At 36.5% G+C, this 19,793-nt stretch overlaps 1 protein-coding gene across 1 annotated transcript in view; it reads right to left on the reverse strand.

Annotated features, from left to right (window-relative positions):
- MYBPC3 (myosin binding protein C3) overlaps positions 1–18,821 on the reverse strand; it is a 66,273-nt gene extending 47,452 nt beyond the window's left edge. The window contains exons 1-9 of the mRNA XM_054200455.1: positions 18,665–18,821; positions 9,426–9,692; positions 7,949–8,044; positions 7,597–7,683; positions 7,301–7,449; positions 6,202–6,319; positions 4,803–4,851; positions 3,526–3,570; positions 1,176–1,232 (exon numbers count right to left, since the gene is read on the reverse strand). Coding sequence (XP_054056430.1) covers positions 1,176–1,232; positions 3,526–3,570; positions 4,803–4,851; positions 6,202–6,319; positions 7,301–7,449; positions 7,597–7,683; positions 7,949–8,044; positions 9,426–9,692; positions 18,665–18,689 — 893 coding nt within the window. The 5' untranslated portion in view covers positions 18,690–18,821. The remainder of the gene's footprint in view (positions 1–1,175; positions 1,233–3,525; positions 3,571–4,802; positions 4,852–6,201; positions 6,320–7,300; positions 7,450–7,596; positions 7,684–7,948; positions 8,045–9,425; positions 9,693–18,664) is intronic.
- Positions 18,822–19,793: the final 972 nt, after the last annotated feature.

A 19,793-nucleotide genomic window follows, 5' to 3' on the forward strand; every position in this document is an offset into this window, starting at 1 on the left:
GTTAACATGTTTAAGGATGGATGGAACTAAACTTCAGCACATATTTGACAGGCACCAGCAGGCATATTATGCAAAGGATTTTTCTGATTTTAATTTCTGCGACAATAGGAATTTAAAGCAGTGTGTTATTGGGAAAATCGTGAAATTCAAGGACAATTTAAAAGTGCTTATAAAAGAAAGTGATGGTGGAAAACAAAGAACATTCAGAGAAATAGATTGATTTGTATTGAATGGTCCATCTTTAACTTCTAATTGTTTAAAAGCATTTCTGTCTCACATATTGGTGGCTGGTAATTTTCTTTCATACTATCTAAATTTTGCCACGTTCTACATGTAAGAAAGATAAAGATGCATGCATTATTTCAAACTAAATAGTTCTTCTATTCAGTCTGACCCATGCATTTATAATAAAATGAAATAGAAATCTTACTCTCTGTTGGAAACAGTGGAATCCAAAACATCCAGATTAAGGTGGTGGTAAAAAAACATTAAGTAGACAGGTTATGATAACAGGTGCGGTAAGGAAGGATGAGAATGAGAGATGAAATTCCACCAAAAAAGTGAAAGTAAAAGCAAGAAATAAGAATTAGAATCAGAAGAGTAAAAAAAAAAATTAACATAACATTTATACAACATAGACTATCTTTTTATATATGTGATAAACAGCTATGTAATACATAATATATGGTTGTGTAGTGTAATAGTAACATTTAGATATCCAATAAAAACACTCGTCCTCCCAGCTCTCTGATGTGAAGTATTGTGAAAACTTAGGACAGAAAATTCTTAATAAGGCAGCATTATAGACAGGTGTTGTAAATTGTTGTGGTTTTTTTGTTGTTTTGTTTTGTTTTTTGTTTTTTTTTTTAAATGAGAAGTGCTGGCGGAAGCATGTAATCACCCTGCTCCTAGCTTTTTCTGTCTTGGGAAAGCTCAATCTTTTTTTTTTCATATTTTTTTTTCTCTCCATTATAAACCTTGCAAAAATGCAGTAAATGCTGACTGTTTGAGGAATTTGCCATAAGTACCTGTCATCCTTTTTCCAGTTAGAGCTGCTTTAGGAAAACCACAAGAATTCTGAATTTATGAAACTTTCAATTACTCTAGTTCTAGTGTTTTCAGCGGTGTTCAACAGAAGCTTGTTACTTTATTTCTCTAAGGCTATGAATTCTTACCTCTTTTTCAGTAAGGCACTAAAATTAAACTCTCCACCTTCTTCATGTCCCTCGGTACTGTATAATAACAGAAAACCACAATTAGTTTCAGAAGGAAATGGGAATAGCTTGTGAGACTATATCATTATGTAGATGATATTTTTTTGTAGGGACTCCTTGTCCATATTTGTCTTCATATAGGTTTAAGAAATATATTTAATGAACTTGTATTCTTTCTGTACTGATTATGGCTGAAGTTGTACAGGGTATAAACTTGGTCATATTGATCTGGAATGTATTCATTATCATAAAGGTGTTGCAGAAGCTTTCCTTTAGAATCATTAGTGCTTTTGGAAAGCTCTAGTTTCAGAAATATGGAAATTATCAGTGTGGGGCAGTATTTAACCAACCTTTTTGCGTGACTTTTTACAATCTAATCACTTCATTTTCTAGTATTGTCCCAGCTGTAAGTGTTTCTTAAGGTTCTTTTTGATTCCGGAATTCATTATATTGAAAAAAGTGTCACATCATTGGTGCTTGAGAGAGCTAAAGAGGAGTTCTGTGATCTGGCTTTGATTTTGAGATAAGATTCAATATGCAGTTGTTCAACAAGCATCATGGCAAGCAATGTGATGATGAATTGATTTGTGAGAACAAGAAGCAACAAGCAGGAGTTTTTTGATCTGTAAATCTTTCTGTTACGTATGGTGAACTCAGATGGAATGCACAATGTTATTTTTGGTGTTCTGAATCAAATGTAGTTTAGCTGTGCTTCTGAACATTTGAAGTACAGCTCTACTCTGAAAACTTAGTGTAAAGTCACTAAAATCACTTCTTTGGGTTTAATTCCTAAAAAGTCATTTCAGGGACTTGATATAAAAGTACTGGGAGTTACACTGGATTTCATGACTACTGATATTCAACTTAGCAAAACAAAACAGGTCTTTTTTGCATTCATCAGGGTTTAGAAAGTCAAAATGTATTTTTTTCATCTCAGTCATTCTCCCATCATCAATGTTCAGCTGGTCCTTGACATCTTTTTGTCTTGAGTATATGAATCTGGTGATGCCATCTCACAGCATTCAGATTCTTCCAGCAGCAACACCTTATATTTAATTATTGTTTTATACACAGAAATTATTCTTTTCAGTTGTACTGGTGGTAGTGGTAGCCCATGATGCTGTCTCTGTCAATACACAGTGCTAGTTGCTTTAGAGAAAATGAGTCTGTCTGTAGAATGTCAGGAAAACTCAGTATTGTAGGAATAAATATTTTAAAAAGTAAGAAAACAGCCTCAACAGAAAAATGATGGGCATTTTAACAATACTGTTAATAAAATGAAAAAGAAATGAGTGCCAAACTTCTTGTGCTGCTTGACAATGCAAGATTAGTGAGAAAAGTAACAATTTTAAATTGGTATAATTTTGAATGTGTTGTGAGGAGAGATCTTTTTATTAAGAAAGAAAGTACCATTTTTACTTCTGTGAATACTTTCAAGATAGTACACTACTGGAAAAGATAATTTTCTGTGGATAATGCTCAAACAGAAAAGTGTATTTTTGGCCACTTTTCCCTCTAATTTTCAGAAGATTTTCAATGTTTGCAGGCATAAAATGTACATAAAAAATCACTAGTATAATCCCAAATTCAAAAAGGGTTTCTTGTGATCAAATATGCAAGAAATCAAAATCTACAGCTGGGAGAATAACTAGTCACCTTATTGCTTCCCAGGTGGTCTTTAAATCAGCTTTTCCGGAAAGCCCAGCAATCAATGTTTAGCTTTTCTGAAGCATGAGACCCTAATAATTGCTTTAACATGCACAGAGCCAAGTCTCATCTGAGAGTTCCTGTTTTCATTATGGTGGAAGACTTTGGGGACCAAAAGGGATAGGGTGAGAAATTTAATTATACTAGGATAAAGAGTGTGCCAGGAAACAACAGATTTTCATATGCATGTGTGTTGGTACGTTTCTGTGAGCAGTTGCAATTTTAGTCAGCATGTGCTCAGTAGAGAGGAAAACATGTAAAACAGGGGGGGCAGACATGCATGTAATTTGAAGTTACTTTTTTCTTCTAACAATGGTGAGAAGATGCCACTTGCCAAACATATGCCTTCTCCGTAGATGAATCTGCCTCTCACTGAACTGTCAAACTACTCTTTTCATTATTTATACTCATCTTATATGACTGCTTACTTGTATGTATTCGTTTCATATAAATACTTCATACTATAAACAATAACTTATTTGGAATTTAAGCTGCAGCTAGTTCTGTCGTTTATTTGTTTGTTTGTTTGTTTTCCTTTTCCTAAGCAGAGAGAGACAGTTCATTGTTAGGTTTGAATTTGTCTTCTGACACAGACAATGGCTACCTGAGAAAGGCTGAAGTCATCCGTCTCCCCCCTCCTGCCAGGCTCCTGAGTGAGGGTATCAAAGACAAAGCTTCAGATTTAAGCAGTTCAGTTCAAAATTTGGCTCCATTCTTACAGAAGAAACTGAAAATCTGAACAGCCTGAAGCTGCTCACACTGTGCTCACTCTGAAACAGATTCTAAATTCTTTTAATTGTGCTAGCAAGAAGACAAACTCTTGAAGCTTAATTTCACTGCAGTGAAATAACACAATGCAGCTATGTACTGAGTATCCTCTATTTAATAGGCATCACAGTGAGGCTGGTCAGCTACCTATAGATGGATTTGACTGTAATTCTGCAAGCCTTTTTTAGTTCTTTCTGATAGAATGTTAAATAAAAAACCACTCATATAAAAATAGCACTGTTAGTGAAAAACTCAAGGAGTTGCCACAGACGATTTGTGTCCTATGTTAGAGAAATATATGTCTGTAGGAATATTCTTGGTCTACTAACTTTGCAAAAAATATATGAAAACTAAATCAGAAACTGAATTACACAAAGGGAGAAGAAATACTCAACAGTGAAAAACCACATGTTGTTAATGTCTAAATAAAAAAAAAAAGCCAACCAATTTTGCAAATTTTACTAATAGAAGGGAACATTATTCCATTAAGTCTTATATCAATTCAGACTGTATTACAGAATAGCCTTTTCAACACCAGTGCAACACCTTGCAATCTTTAATATCTAAGACCTACATAGATCTGAGTTTTTACACAGACACTTACAGTATCATTGTCTTCATTCAATTAATATAATTATAGAACATGAAAACAAATACAATCAAAATGCTTTTATTAATGCTATCAGAGATATGCGCTTACAGAGCTCACATCAAACTCAGCTTCTTTGTTTAGCAAATGTTTGTATTAATGTACATGTAGTTCCTCAAGCCAGACCAAATCAAGGCTAGGCACTACACAGATTCTTTTCCTCTGTTGTTCTACGTCTGGAGTGCTTTTTACAGGTCTGGATAAAAAGTGCTGAAGTTCTTGGTAGAATTCTACACATTATCAATTGCATAATTGAAGATAAGCATTATTGTTGTGCTAGTACAAAGTCTAAACTGTCTTAGATGATTTCTAGGAGTTGTATTTGAACAGTAAAAATATTTTCTTAATAGAAATATTTTCTTAGTAGATACCCATATCTTTGTGCTTTTAGTTAGTTTTGTCTAGAAAAGTAATGAATTCTGCATGGAAGTATAATCTGATCATCATAAGTACTACACACTCACGTGCGTCGGAAGGCACCACGAATGTCCAAGTCTGCAGGTATTGGTGCTTCTGATGTAACAAAAAGTGACAAACAAGAATGGGAAAGCAAGTCAAAATAATGCAAAAATACAGTGCTATTTCTAAAGCTTTTTCCTTTGCAGACATTTTTTTCCTGAAGTTCTTATATTGTAAATTGTGATCAATTACATATTAAAAGATTGAAGTATCATCTTGAAACATGTGGCCTTCACTAATTCACTAGCTTTCAACATCCAGTGTTTCATGTATAACTTAATTCTGTCTCATGCTTCATAACAACCTGCAGCATCACGAACCATCTTATCTCGTTTCTCAATTCTTGTAAATCTTAGTTTCAGTACTGACTTCAAAGGGTTTTTAAACCATAGTGAGAAAACCACTGGATATCAACTTAATAATTACTACTAATAAATTGTAATCTGTCTTCTGAAAGCAAAGGTAAATTCCTGGAAATATGTAGAGATGTACAGAAACTCCATTGAGGATGTTACATAGAGAGAACTTTATTACTCTGTTCTAAGCTTCTGTTGGTATGAAATACACCTAGTACTGCTGCTACTGGGAGAAAAACTGTTCTCAGTCACAGCTCCTAAGTCTTGTGAGTCCTAGAGAGAACTAGTGAAACTTCAAAAATGAACACTGCTGATTGAGTACCTTCAATAAACTTTTGTCTTTGCATATCAGGCTCATTGGTTGCTGGACGCAAATTACTGATGCAGTCCCTTCAACAGAGCCACTGAAACAGGAAATGGTCCAAACGTTCAACTCTTTCAGGTAGTCTGTACTGATATTGTTTTACCTAAACTGTTCCACACGACGGGGAATTGATGCTAAAATGTACACCCTTTTCAATTGCTGATAAGGTTTTGTATAGCAGTTGTGAGAGTGGCACCATGTGTTATGTAAAATGGTTCATCTAATCTTAAAACAATTTTATATCACAAGGTGCTTCTGCATGACTTGAATTTATCGGGAAGAAAGGAATTGATGATAGTGTCATTGGTATAAATCTTTCCATTTCTCCCCCTTTTTTTTCTTTTCTTTTATCCATTTTTAATACTGAACTTTTGCCAAAGACTTCACTTTTATTCTAGTGGAAAGAATGGATCTAAAATCAGAAGAAAAGTTGGGCTGATTTGCATCTTTCTGTGTGCTTTCTTTAAGAGCACCACAGTTCTGACCTGAGTGTCATCCAAGTGTTAATTCTAATGCTATATGTCTCTGCCAACCCATCCCAGTCCTCACCTGCTGGCCTCTGTAAGTGTGCCTGTACCTATGTTTGTCTAGTTGCTCCTATGTACCAGAAAGAATTGTTGGTGGGTATACAGGAAGTAAAAAAATAATAACAGGAACAAAGAAGGTGGCAGGAATTCATCTTACCATTGACTGTCAGGTTGAAATTAGAACTATCAAACTTGTCCTTGGTAGACACCTCACATCTGTAGCCTCCTGCAAAAGTCATGTTTGCTTCTATGATTTCCATTTCAAAGGTGTACACCTAGAAAAGACACCAATGATACAATTAGTAAGTTAGAAAATAAAATGGTGAAACAGAGAGAGAAAGAGAATACAGCGTATTAAGGCATGGAGAGAAATATACAAGGGATGAAATATGCCTCTGTGTCCTTTTAGAATTAGGAACCTCCTGAGCGTGTAAATCATTACTGTCATAAAAATTACATATAGCTCCCCTAATTGAGTAGGAACAGCTAGAGTATTATCAGTACAGGTCTTCCAGAGGATACAATGTTATATTAGCAAACTATGCTGGTGTACTGGTGTGTGCAGTCATCACATGTACTAATTGCATGTACATTGGAGACAGAAATAGAGCGCTCATTAAACAAGTACAGCCTCTACCCAGAACATATACAGTACATTTGAAAATTCAACAAAAGGAGTGGCTAATGTGAGCAAGTCTGTTCTGTTCCATCCAGGAGAGGGTGGTAGCGTTTCATATACCGCACAGGATGAGAAGTCATGGTACAAGCTCTCTTGCATTCCTGTTTGTGTATCTTTGAATGCATTTTTGGTAAAAATGGGTCTTACTCAGCTATTTAAAGTAGTCTAGACAATGCAAGAGAACAATAAATTCCAACACTAATAGCTGAACGCTTGATCTATTATAACCAAGATAGACCATACTTAAATGTCTGTCTGATTTATTGTTTTGTCTTAAATATAAGAAGTATCTGTTAATTGAGAGGAAGATGGAGGGAATCCTGCAGTAGATAGTGCAAAACTGCTCCCCTAGTCCTCCAAACATTTTCTCACTTCATCATAGATAAGGTATGCAAGAGTCTGTAAGTAGTGCTTGTCTCTTGTCATCATGGTCAAAACATAGACTTCTGTGCATAAGTACAACATTGTGCGTAGCTTTGGCTACTTTAATATCAAAGCATTCCTATATTATCTTATATTTTCCCCAGATTAAAGATTAGCGTCTGGAAGACTGAGAACCTTACTCTGCCAATCGTACCTTGTTATTTCGATCATAATTGTCATGTAGCTGGAGATGTTGCCCCACTTTGCTTCCCAGGTCCATCCACTTTCCTTTGAACCATTTCACTGATGGTTTCTTCAGCAGGCTCTCACCTGCCACTTTGGCAGTGAACGTGATGTTTCCACCTTGTAAGGGAAGTATGTTAAAATAAGATTATGAATAGTGTTTGATTTATCGGTTATATCAGTGCTGTCATCCTGTACGTGGCCAGCTAAATAGTCAAGCAACAGATACAGTTTACAAACATCACTTGACTCACATTTTCTACTCACCAACAGTAACTTCTCCATCCTGGGGTCGTATCAGAAAGAGCCCAATAGGGTCCACAGGCTCTTCTGGTTGAGTGACAGAAGATGCAGCTGAAATAAACATCAGAATTATGAGTTAGAACTTTTTGTATCAGCTTCTGTTACAGCCTATATAGTGAATTTGTTAAGTCATTTCAAAATATCTCAATATGTTTCTTCTGTCTCTGAGATTCCTTGCTCTTTATTGTCTGTCATTCATCACTAGTGGTCTCCTTTCAGCTACTGTCTCTACCTCACTGACTCTAAGGATTCCCTGTTCCTGTTCTTCCCTTCCGTTAATGAACCAGACTTGATAACAGTTTTAGTTCTCTGTTACCTTCTGTGTTTTGGCAGCTTTCTACTGGTGGAGCAGGCGACTCTGAGACAGCTGGGGCTGGAGCAGCTTCAGCAGGAGTGACTGTCTCACTCTTTTCTGGAAATGAATGTAAGCCAAGATTAGAGAAAGTCATGTTTCTATTTCATTTCTGAAGAAGTTTTGCAAAAGAACAGCTTTTACCATATGTTAGGAAATGCAGAGAAATTAGCTATGTTTTTCTAGAACTTAGAGGATGTGCTGGAAGAAGGGGCCTACTGAAGCTGCATTATGAGGCTCTTTCTTTTGCTGAGCTTGAAAAGAACTGAAGCCTGGATTTTTAAATTCTATAGTCTTGATGTGTAGAAACTTCAGTGATGAGTAACGCTATTATTTGATGTTAACTTCAGTGGCCTAAATAGAAAAGGTAATGAAAAACGATGCAATTATTATTTTTGTAAACAATTTGCTTGATCATGAGATTTTGTTTAACTCTGCTGTTGGAATGCAATGTTCCAAATGCTATGGCTGTGTGTGGGTTGGGAACAGCTCTAGACACTGCTAGTAATCAATATGGAGAAAGTATATTAAAAATCCATCTATCATTCCTTCCTCTGTCTCATGGAAGTTTATGGCCTCTCAATTAAACCATGACCTCACAGACAAATTCAGGCAAATGTGTTTGGCACAATGGAGAAAGAAATATATAAAAAGAGAGTAGGAGTGAGCAACTGGGGCAGATGGAGGGAGGTAGAATTTCTTGAAACAGATCAGTTGCAGCAAGATTATTTTTTTTCCCATAGGTAGTGGAGCCACTTTCAAAGGGCCTCGCTTACCTCTCACACAAGTCCCACATGCAATTTCCCAGCTGTTTGCAATGTTTTTTCCACCAGGCATTTCTGGCCCTGTTGTGTCATGTGATGACTAATTTGAGTGGCTCCACTGTCACAAAGGGAGGTGGCTGTGTCTGGGGAGGTTAGGGGGCAGCTTCCATTTTTTTGATAATGAAGAGCTGAAATCATTATTGTTTGTGAAAATAATAATGGGTAATCCAGTTACTCTTTAACAATCTAATCTTAGTAAGGTCTGAAAAACAAGACAGTATCTGTGAACATATGGACATGAGTCAACCCTGCTCTCAGAAAATTTATGCCTTTTACCCTAAACTGTGTTTGCGTCTTGAAAGAAAACAGCGTGATTTTAAATTGGTATTATTTTAATACTTAAATATCAAATTCTACCACTTTTATTGTTAAAAGGTGTCCCATTGTATCTCATCCAAATAAATTTCAAGTCAATTTTTACTGGAAAGAACTAAATGTTATTCTAACTAATGTAGTGTATATTCTTCCCCAACTTGGATGTGTAGCTGTTTAGAAAAGGCTTGTTTTGAGGCATCAATATATAAGGTATACAGGAAAACTGTCCCTTCTTTGGTATCCTGGTATCTCTATCACCAATGTGTGCTTGTCAGAGATGTACTGCTTAGGGAACACTGTACCTGGTTCCTTGACCTTGAGTTCAAATTTCACCTTGGAACTTCCAGCTATTACAGCATATGTCACGTCATCTTCTTTTCCTACATTATTGATTGTCAGTGAATGCTTGTTTCCTTCTGCCTTGATGACATATTTCTCACTTTCAGTAATTTCTGTGCCAGCTCGCTGCCACTTCACCTTGATGCCAGCTTTTTCTGTCTCTGCTTCAAACACAGCTGTGCTTCCGGCTGTCACCTCTGTTGTCTTCGGCTTCTTGGTAAATGCAGAAACTAAAAAAAGAGAGAGGGATCACTAAAATCTGTTTTGCAGTTGTGGCATATCTAGTGTAGTCAGCTGTTGTGGCTGCAACAGCTGTCTCCTTTCTCTCCCCTCTGCCCATGCAAGATATAAATTACAACACTTTCCATAGAGAAGTAGTTTAATTGTCTTTGTGTTTATCGAGTTCTGTCTCTCGCCGAGATGTCATATCTTCTCCATATTGTCATGCAATGAAATGGAATGTATAGCAAACTCATCTCACTGTCCATCATCTTCTTTCTTTCTCCCATAATGAGCTCTGATTTTTCATAAGTTAATGATTTGATCTATGACACGATGGCCTGAAATGTATTCTTACATATCAAGCTCTCTACATTAATTTGACATGCAGTTTTATTTAGAAATATTAATTCTGTCCTAACAGTTGCTTAATACAGCTCCCTTAAAAATACAGTTTGTGCAGTGACCTGTGTCCTAATATACTACAACGGATTAATGGTTCATTTTGGTGCTTCTGTTTTAACTGATCAAGGCTTTAGTGGAAAGGGATGCACGTTCCTATGATGGCCCTTGTAATTTTATCCAAGCTAAAATAATACCAATTGTTGTTTGCATTCAAATATTTAGTTCAGCATTAAAAGTTAGAGTACTTCCCTACGTAGCACTCTACAACAACTAGTTTTCTAATTAATTACAAGGTGCATCAAAATATTTCCTCTATGTGTTGAGAAGCACTTATGATGCTTATAATGAGAACCAATGAAATTATTAGTATACGGGGGGAACAACCATAAACCAAATGATGTTTCAGTTCATATGTAATCAAAATAGCACAAGAGATAGGAATTTGGAAAGCAAGCAATGTATTGTGATTTTGGTCCATGAGTATCCTAATCTTTCTCAAGATTAGATTTTAATAAGGTAACTTATTTCACTAATTTCTTTACCCTGATTTATTTATTTAGATTTCTTCAGTTTTATTTTGAATCAAGTTTTTCATTTTATGTTTCTGTTTTGGTCTTAATGAAATCTGTTATCTTTTTGCTAATTGCTGTGAGCTACATTTATCTATAAAAATACCAGTAATTAAAATGATGATTTATACACTGAATGTTTTTTATACATCATTATGGCATATTTTTATTGACTTACCCCTTCATAACCATGCTTTTATAAAATGTTGGTGATTCCATCACATCTAATTATCTGTCACCTCTGTGGCAAATTGTCTATGGCTATTCTACTTGGGCAGCAACAAGAACTCTTCCAAACACCACAAGATGGTTATAATTAGCTTTAAACTTTTGATTTATAAAAATGAAGGGAAAATGACATGGAAATATTTAAAAGAAGTAGTTTACACTCATGTTCAATCAATCAGGTGCTTTAGTTAGTATAAATGGTATATTCCTGGTAATACCATCTGCTCATTCCACAAAATCCCTATTCCTGTGGCGTTAATTGACTTCAGTGGAGCTACCTCTGTGAAGATTTCATTTGGTGGCCTTTGGACTTTAGTCATACAAGTCACGTTTCTTCCATTGGTTTTCAAAGGACTCAAACCTGCTTAAACATCAATTAAAGTGTCAATTACAAATACTTTTAGAATTTAGTATGTATTGTATTTTGCCTCTCTTTGTTTTCTAAAAAACCTAAATTACATTTTTCTCTTTCTTTTTTCCCTGCACTTTACATATTTGTTGAAAAAACAATTTTGTTTTTCACTGAGCCTAGTAGCTTAGACTGAGCTCCTGTTGTATTATTCTGCATGCTTTTTTTCCATGTTAAGATGTAACTGTGTGACATTTTGTCTGGGAGTTGAATGTCCCTGTAGCTTTTATTTAAGTTTTTTCTAGCCTCAGGCCTGTAAGTGGTGTAATTGTTCTTAAACAGAATATAGTACTGCATAGAATATAGGGCTCTATGCTATAGCATGATACTTAAATGCCTGTTATTAGTTGCACGTCTTTTGATATAGTATTGTACTTCAGTAAATAACACAGCAGGGTATTCTTTGATGCAGGGTATTCTTTGATGCAGTGTATCATGAATAATTGTAGAAGAGTTATTGTAGACACCAGGTTTGATGTACAGAATTCAAAAGACATGTAGAAGTGGCCAGGTTACCGCACAGCATGGAGCCAGGTCAGTTCTGGAACCCATTCCTGAAATACCTACTACTGGTTCCTCTCCTTATGACGCTAGAGATAAAGCAGCAAAGAGGCATGTTTTTCGTCTCTGAGTGCTATCATCATCGCTCTTCTATTTAAGCACAAAAGAATCTATAAATATCCTAATTACTTAACAGCAATGTGGCCTGTAAAGGTTCCAGCCTACAAATGGCAGGGTTTCAAGACATGCATACTTGGAAGTAACTCTCTGATCTGCTGCACGCCCTGCAAAGTGATTAAGTTTCTTACATTTACTTTAGATGACTCAACAAAAACAGATTGTTGGCCAGAACCACTTGCACAGTGAGAAATCTCCACTACCACATAATATTTCTGACTTTTGGGAAATCCAAATACATATGTAGAAGTTTACAAGTAAGTGTCCTTGTCTTTTTTTTTCTCTCTCTCCCTTTCCTGCCAAAAGACTTATTTCAGTTCTGACTTAAATGATTGTGAATCACTAAAGCATAAAATTGGAAAAGCCAAAAATCTCCCATGTGAATAAAGGCCTGCAGGAACAGTTGTTGAGAACCCACTTTTCCACAGATACAGGAGACCCTGAGTCATTTTCCTGCACTTGAGATCCAGAATTAGTGGGTGACAGTGTCCACAGTAGTGTCTCTCTGTATGCATTTTTATTCCTTTTCATCTTTCACTGTTCGTATTTGCAAAGGAAAAGTAGCCATGTACAGCTGGAGATTTTACAGGAAATTACTTGTTGCAGAAGTGAGATTGCTGAATAAGCACGTGAAGAGAATGCCATCATTTTTCCTTCTGGGGGAAAAACGGGCTGCTTAACAGAAAAAAGCGAGAGATCGGCTATTCCCGGTCTCCTTCATTGTGGCTGTTACTTTAAGTAACATGTAAATCCAAGTTCACCAGCAGATTTTTTTTCTCATGCAGTTATACCAATCTAATACAGCTATTTTCCTCACTAGGAATGTTCCTAAACACCACCATTCAAAACTTCTTGTCTGTCCTGAGAACCTCACTTTTGGCTGCTTTATCAAAAACTCATTCCCCATTTGGCAATCTCTCTCACTTCAACATTTGGCTTCTACCCCGATATGCCCCTCTGATTTCCATATATCCATCCCATACACAAAACACTCTTGGATACAACCACCACCATCAGGCTGTGGAAAACCCAACAACTGTGACACCTCTCGTCATGTTGTGGAATGCCTTACAGGTCTTGTGCCTGTCAGGCATTGACAGATCTCAGGCACTATCACATGTTTATCCAGACTCCAGTTGAACATGCACTTAGAAGCCACTGGGCTGAGGCACCTGATGACCAAGTAGCCCATGTCCTCTGCCTCCCACTTTGTTAACTCTCTGCTTCCCAGTAATTTCTAACCCACCCTGCATAAAGGGAGGAAAAGGTGACATTAGTACTAACATACTATGGTAATTCTGGAGAGAGGACAGAGATGCACATGAGTTATCAGTGCTGATGACGACAGGAATTATTGAAGGGAAGGAGAGCAATAGGTGCTCTGTGTGTGTGTTGGAACTGGATGGAACTGGATGGGCACGTAACTGGAATTGCTGTGGGGAGTTTTTACATGGGGAGAGAAGAGGGATGTAGAGCTAATGAAAGAAAATGAGGCTAGAACCACTTTGTACTAACCCATTTTTCAACACTTCTCGTATCCCAGACCTTCTTAATCACTTCAAACTTCCACAATGCAAAGAACTTAATTTAACTTCTGAGTAATGTAAAACAGCAAATTTCTACCCCAGACAGACAGGAAGCGGGCTGTGTGTCGTCTTCAGTACTGATGCAGAAATATTTTTGGTGGCTAATGCTGCTGCTACCAGAACTCGTGTGCAGCATCCATCCTTTAAAAGTCTTCTAACAGCTGAAGATGTACACATACGCCATACACCATGTATGGTACCCGAGTTACAGCTTCATTAGTTAGTAATAAAAAGCTTTATTTGGAGGTCCATGATCAGATTGCATTTTGATAATAATTTATTAATAAGTCTTTCAATCAGGAGGATGAAGAAATATAAAATACATTTGCTTTTGGCCACATTAAACTAGAATGAAATAATTTAAGTTCTAAACCAAATTTCCTTCACTTTTCACCTAAATAAAATAATAAAACCTAATGTTTTGCTTTCCTACTGCTGACGTTTATTAAATCTCCATAGCATCTTCATGCTTTCTCCCTTACTTTCTGACGTGCTTTGAAGCAATCTCCTTCTGACATCCACCATCAACCTAGTTTACTATTCTGCTTCAAAACTTTTTCATACTCTTCTATGCAAAAACCTAGAAAATGGCTAAGCTGCTACCCAGGTCACTATCTATTGTACTAATCATTGTTTCCTTTTTCCTCTCTTGTTGAATTATCTATCTATTTAATGGGCTTTTATTTTGTAAGTGTTTTGTGGCAGACTGGTTTTCTGTTGCCTTTGTACAGCTTCAAATTGTTAGTAAGTAGCTACTAAGTACTCTTGTATCTCTAATAAGAATAAAAGTATTAGAAGCTAGAAGAGACATTCCTATTTGATTATTGCCAGAAAAAATGGAGATGAGATGTATATTAAAATACTGTTTAAATACCTGGAATAATTTAAATTCCTAGCCACATTCTCTAAATAATTAGGCTTGTTAAGAATCACAAACATTAGGTGAAAATCTTTTCCTAAAATTAGTGAATTTCAAAGCATGCATGAAGTATGTGAAATGAAACTGAGGAAGAAACAAGGATTCCACAAGAGTGATTTTAACTAGATAAAGTGATAGAAAGCCATTCTTTTATTGTTGGTTTGGGGGGTTTTTGTGTTTGTTTTTTGTTGTTTTTTTTAACTATTATTTTATTTTATTTTTATTTCATCCTGCTTTTCAGAGTGGTGGCTTTGACTTCAGCTCTTCATCATTCATTATTTTTGATCTGTACAGGGAGGAGAGGGAGATAAGCTGTTTTAGTGGCCAGTCTGGCCCAGCACTATGACAGCACTTAAAGAGAATGTGTGTTAGATAAGGCTTTCAAATGATATTTCTGCCTTTCTGAAATAAAAACTGTTAAAGGCATAAATGATTTAGGAGAATCTAACATACCTAGTTCAATGCACGTGCTACAAACTCCAGCGGATATCTTTGATGAGTGTAATTAGAAAAAATAGTGTCACAATTTTTCTCCCACAAAGCTGAGTTATCTTTCTGCACATCCTGTGTATTTGGTATTAAAATATGTATCTGTCCAGTGTATTCAATTAATATTAGAAAAGTAGTATTAGCTTTTGGAATTCCGTAATTTGTTAAGGCTTCATGTTGAAAATTTATCTTTGCTTTAGTACTTACACTTGGCATCTGGCTTTCCTTTTATACCATTTGCTCTTCCATTGAGTTAAAAGCCAAACTGTGGATAAGCAGACTTCAGTAGTGGAGCTTGTAAATTCCTTGCTGAGGAACTATATAAAGATGCTACACATTCCTCAGTCAGGACCTAAGTGGCTTCTTGCAATTACAAGCTTAATCATTCCGTGATCCAAAAGCTATTGAAATACTCAATCTTATCATTCCTTGCCTACTTCAGCAGCTGAGATTGTAAATTCCTGTAACATGAGCAAGAGGCGAGGAATAGTTTCACTGAGCAGAGTCATGTCTCTCTCTATGCATCCATCATACTTTCTGTAAAGTGGGGATAATAATGTTTAGCTTGCTTTGAATCTTAACTTACAAAAGAGGAAAATATATCTATATGAATTATTATTATTTGGTTTTGTATTACTGTAGTGCACAGAAGTTCATTATCATGGAGCAGTACTTTACCGTGCTAGGTGCTTGCAAATGTAAAACGATGCGCTTATGTTCAAACTAAAATTCTACGCTCTACTCTTCATTATGCAACATCGATTATTATTATTAATGCCAAAGGCCTCTGTGTACTTACAAGCCAGGTTATTTATAAACTCTTGATAAAATTTCCTAATCTGAACTGCAAAATCTAGACTCCTCAATCTATAAAATACGTGAATAAAAATTGACTGATTTTCAGAGAAGTTGAGTAATACCAGACTTCTCCTTTTCCAGATATAGTAGTGCACACGTTTCCCATTAAGTCCCATTTATCTACTAAATTTGGTGTTTAAAAGGTCAGCTGCTTCCTCTTAATGTCACAAAATATTGTTAGGGAAATGGTTGGGTTTTTTTTAACCTTTCTGAATTTTCACAACAAAAAGAGCTACCAAAACTTTCCAAAAAGTGAGCCTTTGAACAGAGATTAACTATGAAATGTTTAAATCAGAGGGAGAAGAACACAAAATTTCTGCAACAGAAGCCTGCAAAAAGTGATCTTTTCCAATGTTTGATTCTTCGCTCTGACACTAAATTGCCACAGGCCTTCCAAATCCTGTTGCTCTTGGGGAGTGTATACATTTTCTGGAAAGCTATGACAGTTCTTCTGGTATCCTGTAAATAAATAGGGCAGTGCCTTATCCTGAAGTATTTTAGTTGGGCAGTTTAAAGTAAAAGAGTGTTGGAAAATTTCCTTCACTGCTTTACGTTTTGTGGGGTTTTGGTTTGTTTGTTGTGTTTGTTTTATAACATGTTAAAAGGTTTGTTAAAACAGCAGAATATATCTGATCATTCTCTGGCATAAAGCATTTTCCTTTGTATGAATTGCTAGATGATTATTCAGCCCTTCTGATATTGCACGCAATGTTATTCCATCTTGAAATGGATTGAATATATAAACAACGTGGAATAGAAAACCAAAGGGATTAATGCTTCTTGGGAGAATGAGAAGATCCCCTCTAGAAGTTATGGAGCATGTGACTGGTTCTGTCTCAGTCAGGGTGGGTAACAAGAGCTTTTCCTCCCCCTGCCGTGATAATCATAGTGTTTGGGCTGGTTTGTTCATAAGAATTGTGTAGGACTAGTGATGTTAGACACCTGTTAGATTTCTCTGGAGAAATAAGCTGGAATAGAATTTCTCTTCACCATTATCAGCAAAGGTGGGCATCTTTACAAACAGAGAAGTTGCCTTTCATCTACAGAGACTGAAAATGTTAATTTAAAGGCAGTTAAACCATTAGAAATCAAAAATCACAATGCAGAGTTGATGACACTGTCAAATTTTGCCTACTCCATCATATATTTTTTTGCCAGCAATGTCAATCACAAGCATTAGACATTTCAATGAATCTCCAAAATCACGTGGCTTTAAAAACAGAAGATGGGTATGAATGTCTTATTTGGGGGTGGTTGCTGAACCTTTACAACTTATATTTACAAGGTTTTCTCTACAATTACAAGGTCTGGCATATACTTTTATATGTATGATTCTACTTCCATCTGATTTCAGAAACTGCAGCTTTAAGAACATCAAATGATGCAATAGTTGTGAGAAAACTGAAGGATTGGTGATAGCACTGTTGCTTTAGAGTTATCATACAGAGGAAACTTGAATCTTGTTGGAGTTAATCATGCTTTAGTGCTTTGCAGTTCTTAATGGGAGATATGGCCTGGATTTTGCTCTGCCTCTGGCAGTGGCTGATTCCAAATATTTTGGCCAAAAGGAAAGTTCTTCTTGACAAGTTCTTCTTTTGTTGTGGTGACCACAGGAGATTTTCCCATCGACCAGCCTAACAGGAGACTGATGCCTATTCAGTCCTTTGCAAAGCACACAGACCTACATTAATAAGTATCAACAGCTATTATTGACTAACTCTGGAAACTGCATGTATTTAAAAAAGCATGCACCTTGCACTGTACATTCAGGTAGTGGTGATTCTGGGTGTACACTGGGATCAGTGAAGTGAGACCTCTAAAAGTCAAGAATCCCAGATTTAGTACAGTTTTCTCAAGCCCTGTGTATTGGATGTATGCACACTTTTCAAACAATCATAACTTCAGCTTTTGACAACTTTTTTTCCAAACTTAATTGTGGACACCAGGTGCTCCTGAGACATCTTCCTCTACCCACACACAGGTGTCCTGAAGCTAAACTCTCCCTGCCTCTGCTTCCCAAGCTCCCTTCCTCCTTCTCAAAGACATTCATTGCACCTTACACCCCATCCTAGGCCTTCCCTTCTTTCCTATTTGGGCAGCCTCTGAGTGATTCCTTATTTCTCAATTTTAAATTAGAACTTTCCTAAGTCTGAAATCTTCTCCTGATGTTTTTCTAGTGGAGCAAGACTTGCACTGGGCACCGTGACCTTGGCTTTCTGGAAATGGCTAGTAATCTTCTGGTTCACAGGGAAAGGATAGAGGGAGGTGAGTGAAAAGAAATACACATATATTCTTTACAGTACTATGTCTTCTTTTTTTCCTAGAGCTCTACTGTCACTGGCTGGAAGAATAAGAAAGAGTAAGCTTTGAACCAGGTGCCATTTGCTTCATTTTCCCAGAGATTTCACTAACAAAAAATACCATCAAAGTTTGCCTCTTACACTTCCTTGAAAGTATCGGGCAAAAAAACCAAAAGCAAACCAGGAGAGGTTTATACTGCCTAACTGCCCAAGAGAGAGAGACTGTAAGTGTTTTTTCAGAGTCCTAAAGGTGACTGGGAAAAGAAATGAGAAATGAAAAGAATCCAAGAGTTAAACATGTTTCACTTCTATTCTTTCCTGATCCAAAGTCTCTTGAGAAAATTCTGTGGCTGAGGGTTGCCAAACTAGTTACTGATTTCTCTGCAAGATCACTCAACATTTCAAATATTCATAACTTCACACAATACTGTCTCTTTTTCCTCTCTATTTTTTTTTCCACTGAGGCATCTCATTTTTCTAGCATACAAAAGCTACTCACATTTTTCTCAGTCAAGCTGTTGTCCATCTGTTATGATCCTTACCTGTTTTCTTTAGAGGCTCTGGCATCTTCACTTTGCTCCCAATTGTATCTAGAAAGCAGGGTCCGAGCTAAATGGGAATGAGACTGCAGGGCTTTTGAGACCCCCTAAAGAAACTCTCAGCAGAAGCCCCCATCCTGCTCCTCCCCCTTGATCCCCCACTGTTGTCAACTACGGCACCTTATCAGCAGCAGGGCACACTTGACAGGCTACATCAGCTGGGATAAATATAGCCAAGTTCCAGGAGCCAGAGAGCTCAAACCACCCAAGACTGGCTACCACTGATCTGTTGGTACAAACCAGAGCACAATCTGATGTTGCACATGCGTACAGTACATTTTTCAGCTTCACGTATATGTTAGATTAAGAATTCCTATACTGACATGTTTATAACACATTCAGCAAAGTAGATCTGATAGTTACATTTCTGGTATGCGGGTTCTGTACTTACTCTAAGTATGTTATGTATCTGCTTGCATTCTTGCTACCTATTTCAGTCTTTGTTACTGTTACAATTTGGTCAGAACTGAACAGACTCTCAGAGGGCTTTTTTTCTTGTTTCATTTTTTTTCTCTTCTACCGAAGACTGCGTTTGTAGAACTAAATGTGTACCTTCAGGAAAGAACTTTTTTTTCAGAGACACTTACATATTCCTGACATCCACAGTCACAACTAGAAAGCTTGATACTACTTAAATAGTTTCAGTCCTCCTTCCCCATCCACCCATTTGATCCACAACAAACATTTCTTGAAAACTGACAAGTCGGCAAGTATTTTTTTTTTTTCTTTTAAGTACCATTTAAAAATTAGTTCCAAAGTTCTATTTGATAGCTCCAGAAGTTTTAATTTTGCTTAATTATATAGAAAAGATCTGGGGGAAATCTCACTAGAAAATTACTCTGGTATTGCCATTTCATACTCTAGTCATTGCTTCATTCATACATTTGGCGTATGTCAAAATAATAACTGTGAACAGTCATCCCTTTATTGACTTGGTGGTATGTCCATTTCCTGTCACTTTTGTTTATCTCATTTGGAGTTTTGAGCTTTATCAGAGAATCTCTGTAGGCCAAGCATTTAGCACATTTTAGCTACTACTAGTGTTGAAAAAAGAATTTTAAAAAAATGTGGG

Source organism: Rissa tridactyla, chromosome 4 (assembly GCF_028500815.1).
Source record: "Rissa tridactyla isolate bRisTri1 chromosome 4, bRisTri1.patW.cur.20221130, whole genome shotgun sequence".
NCBI lineage: Eukaryota > Metazoa > Chordata > Aves > Charadriiformes > Laridae > Rissa > Rissa tridactyla.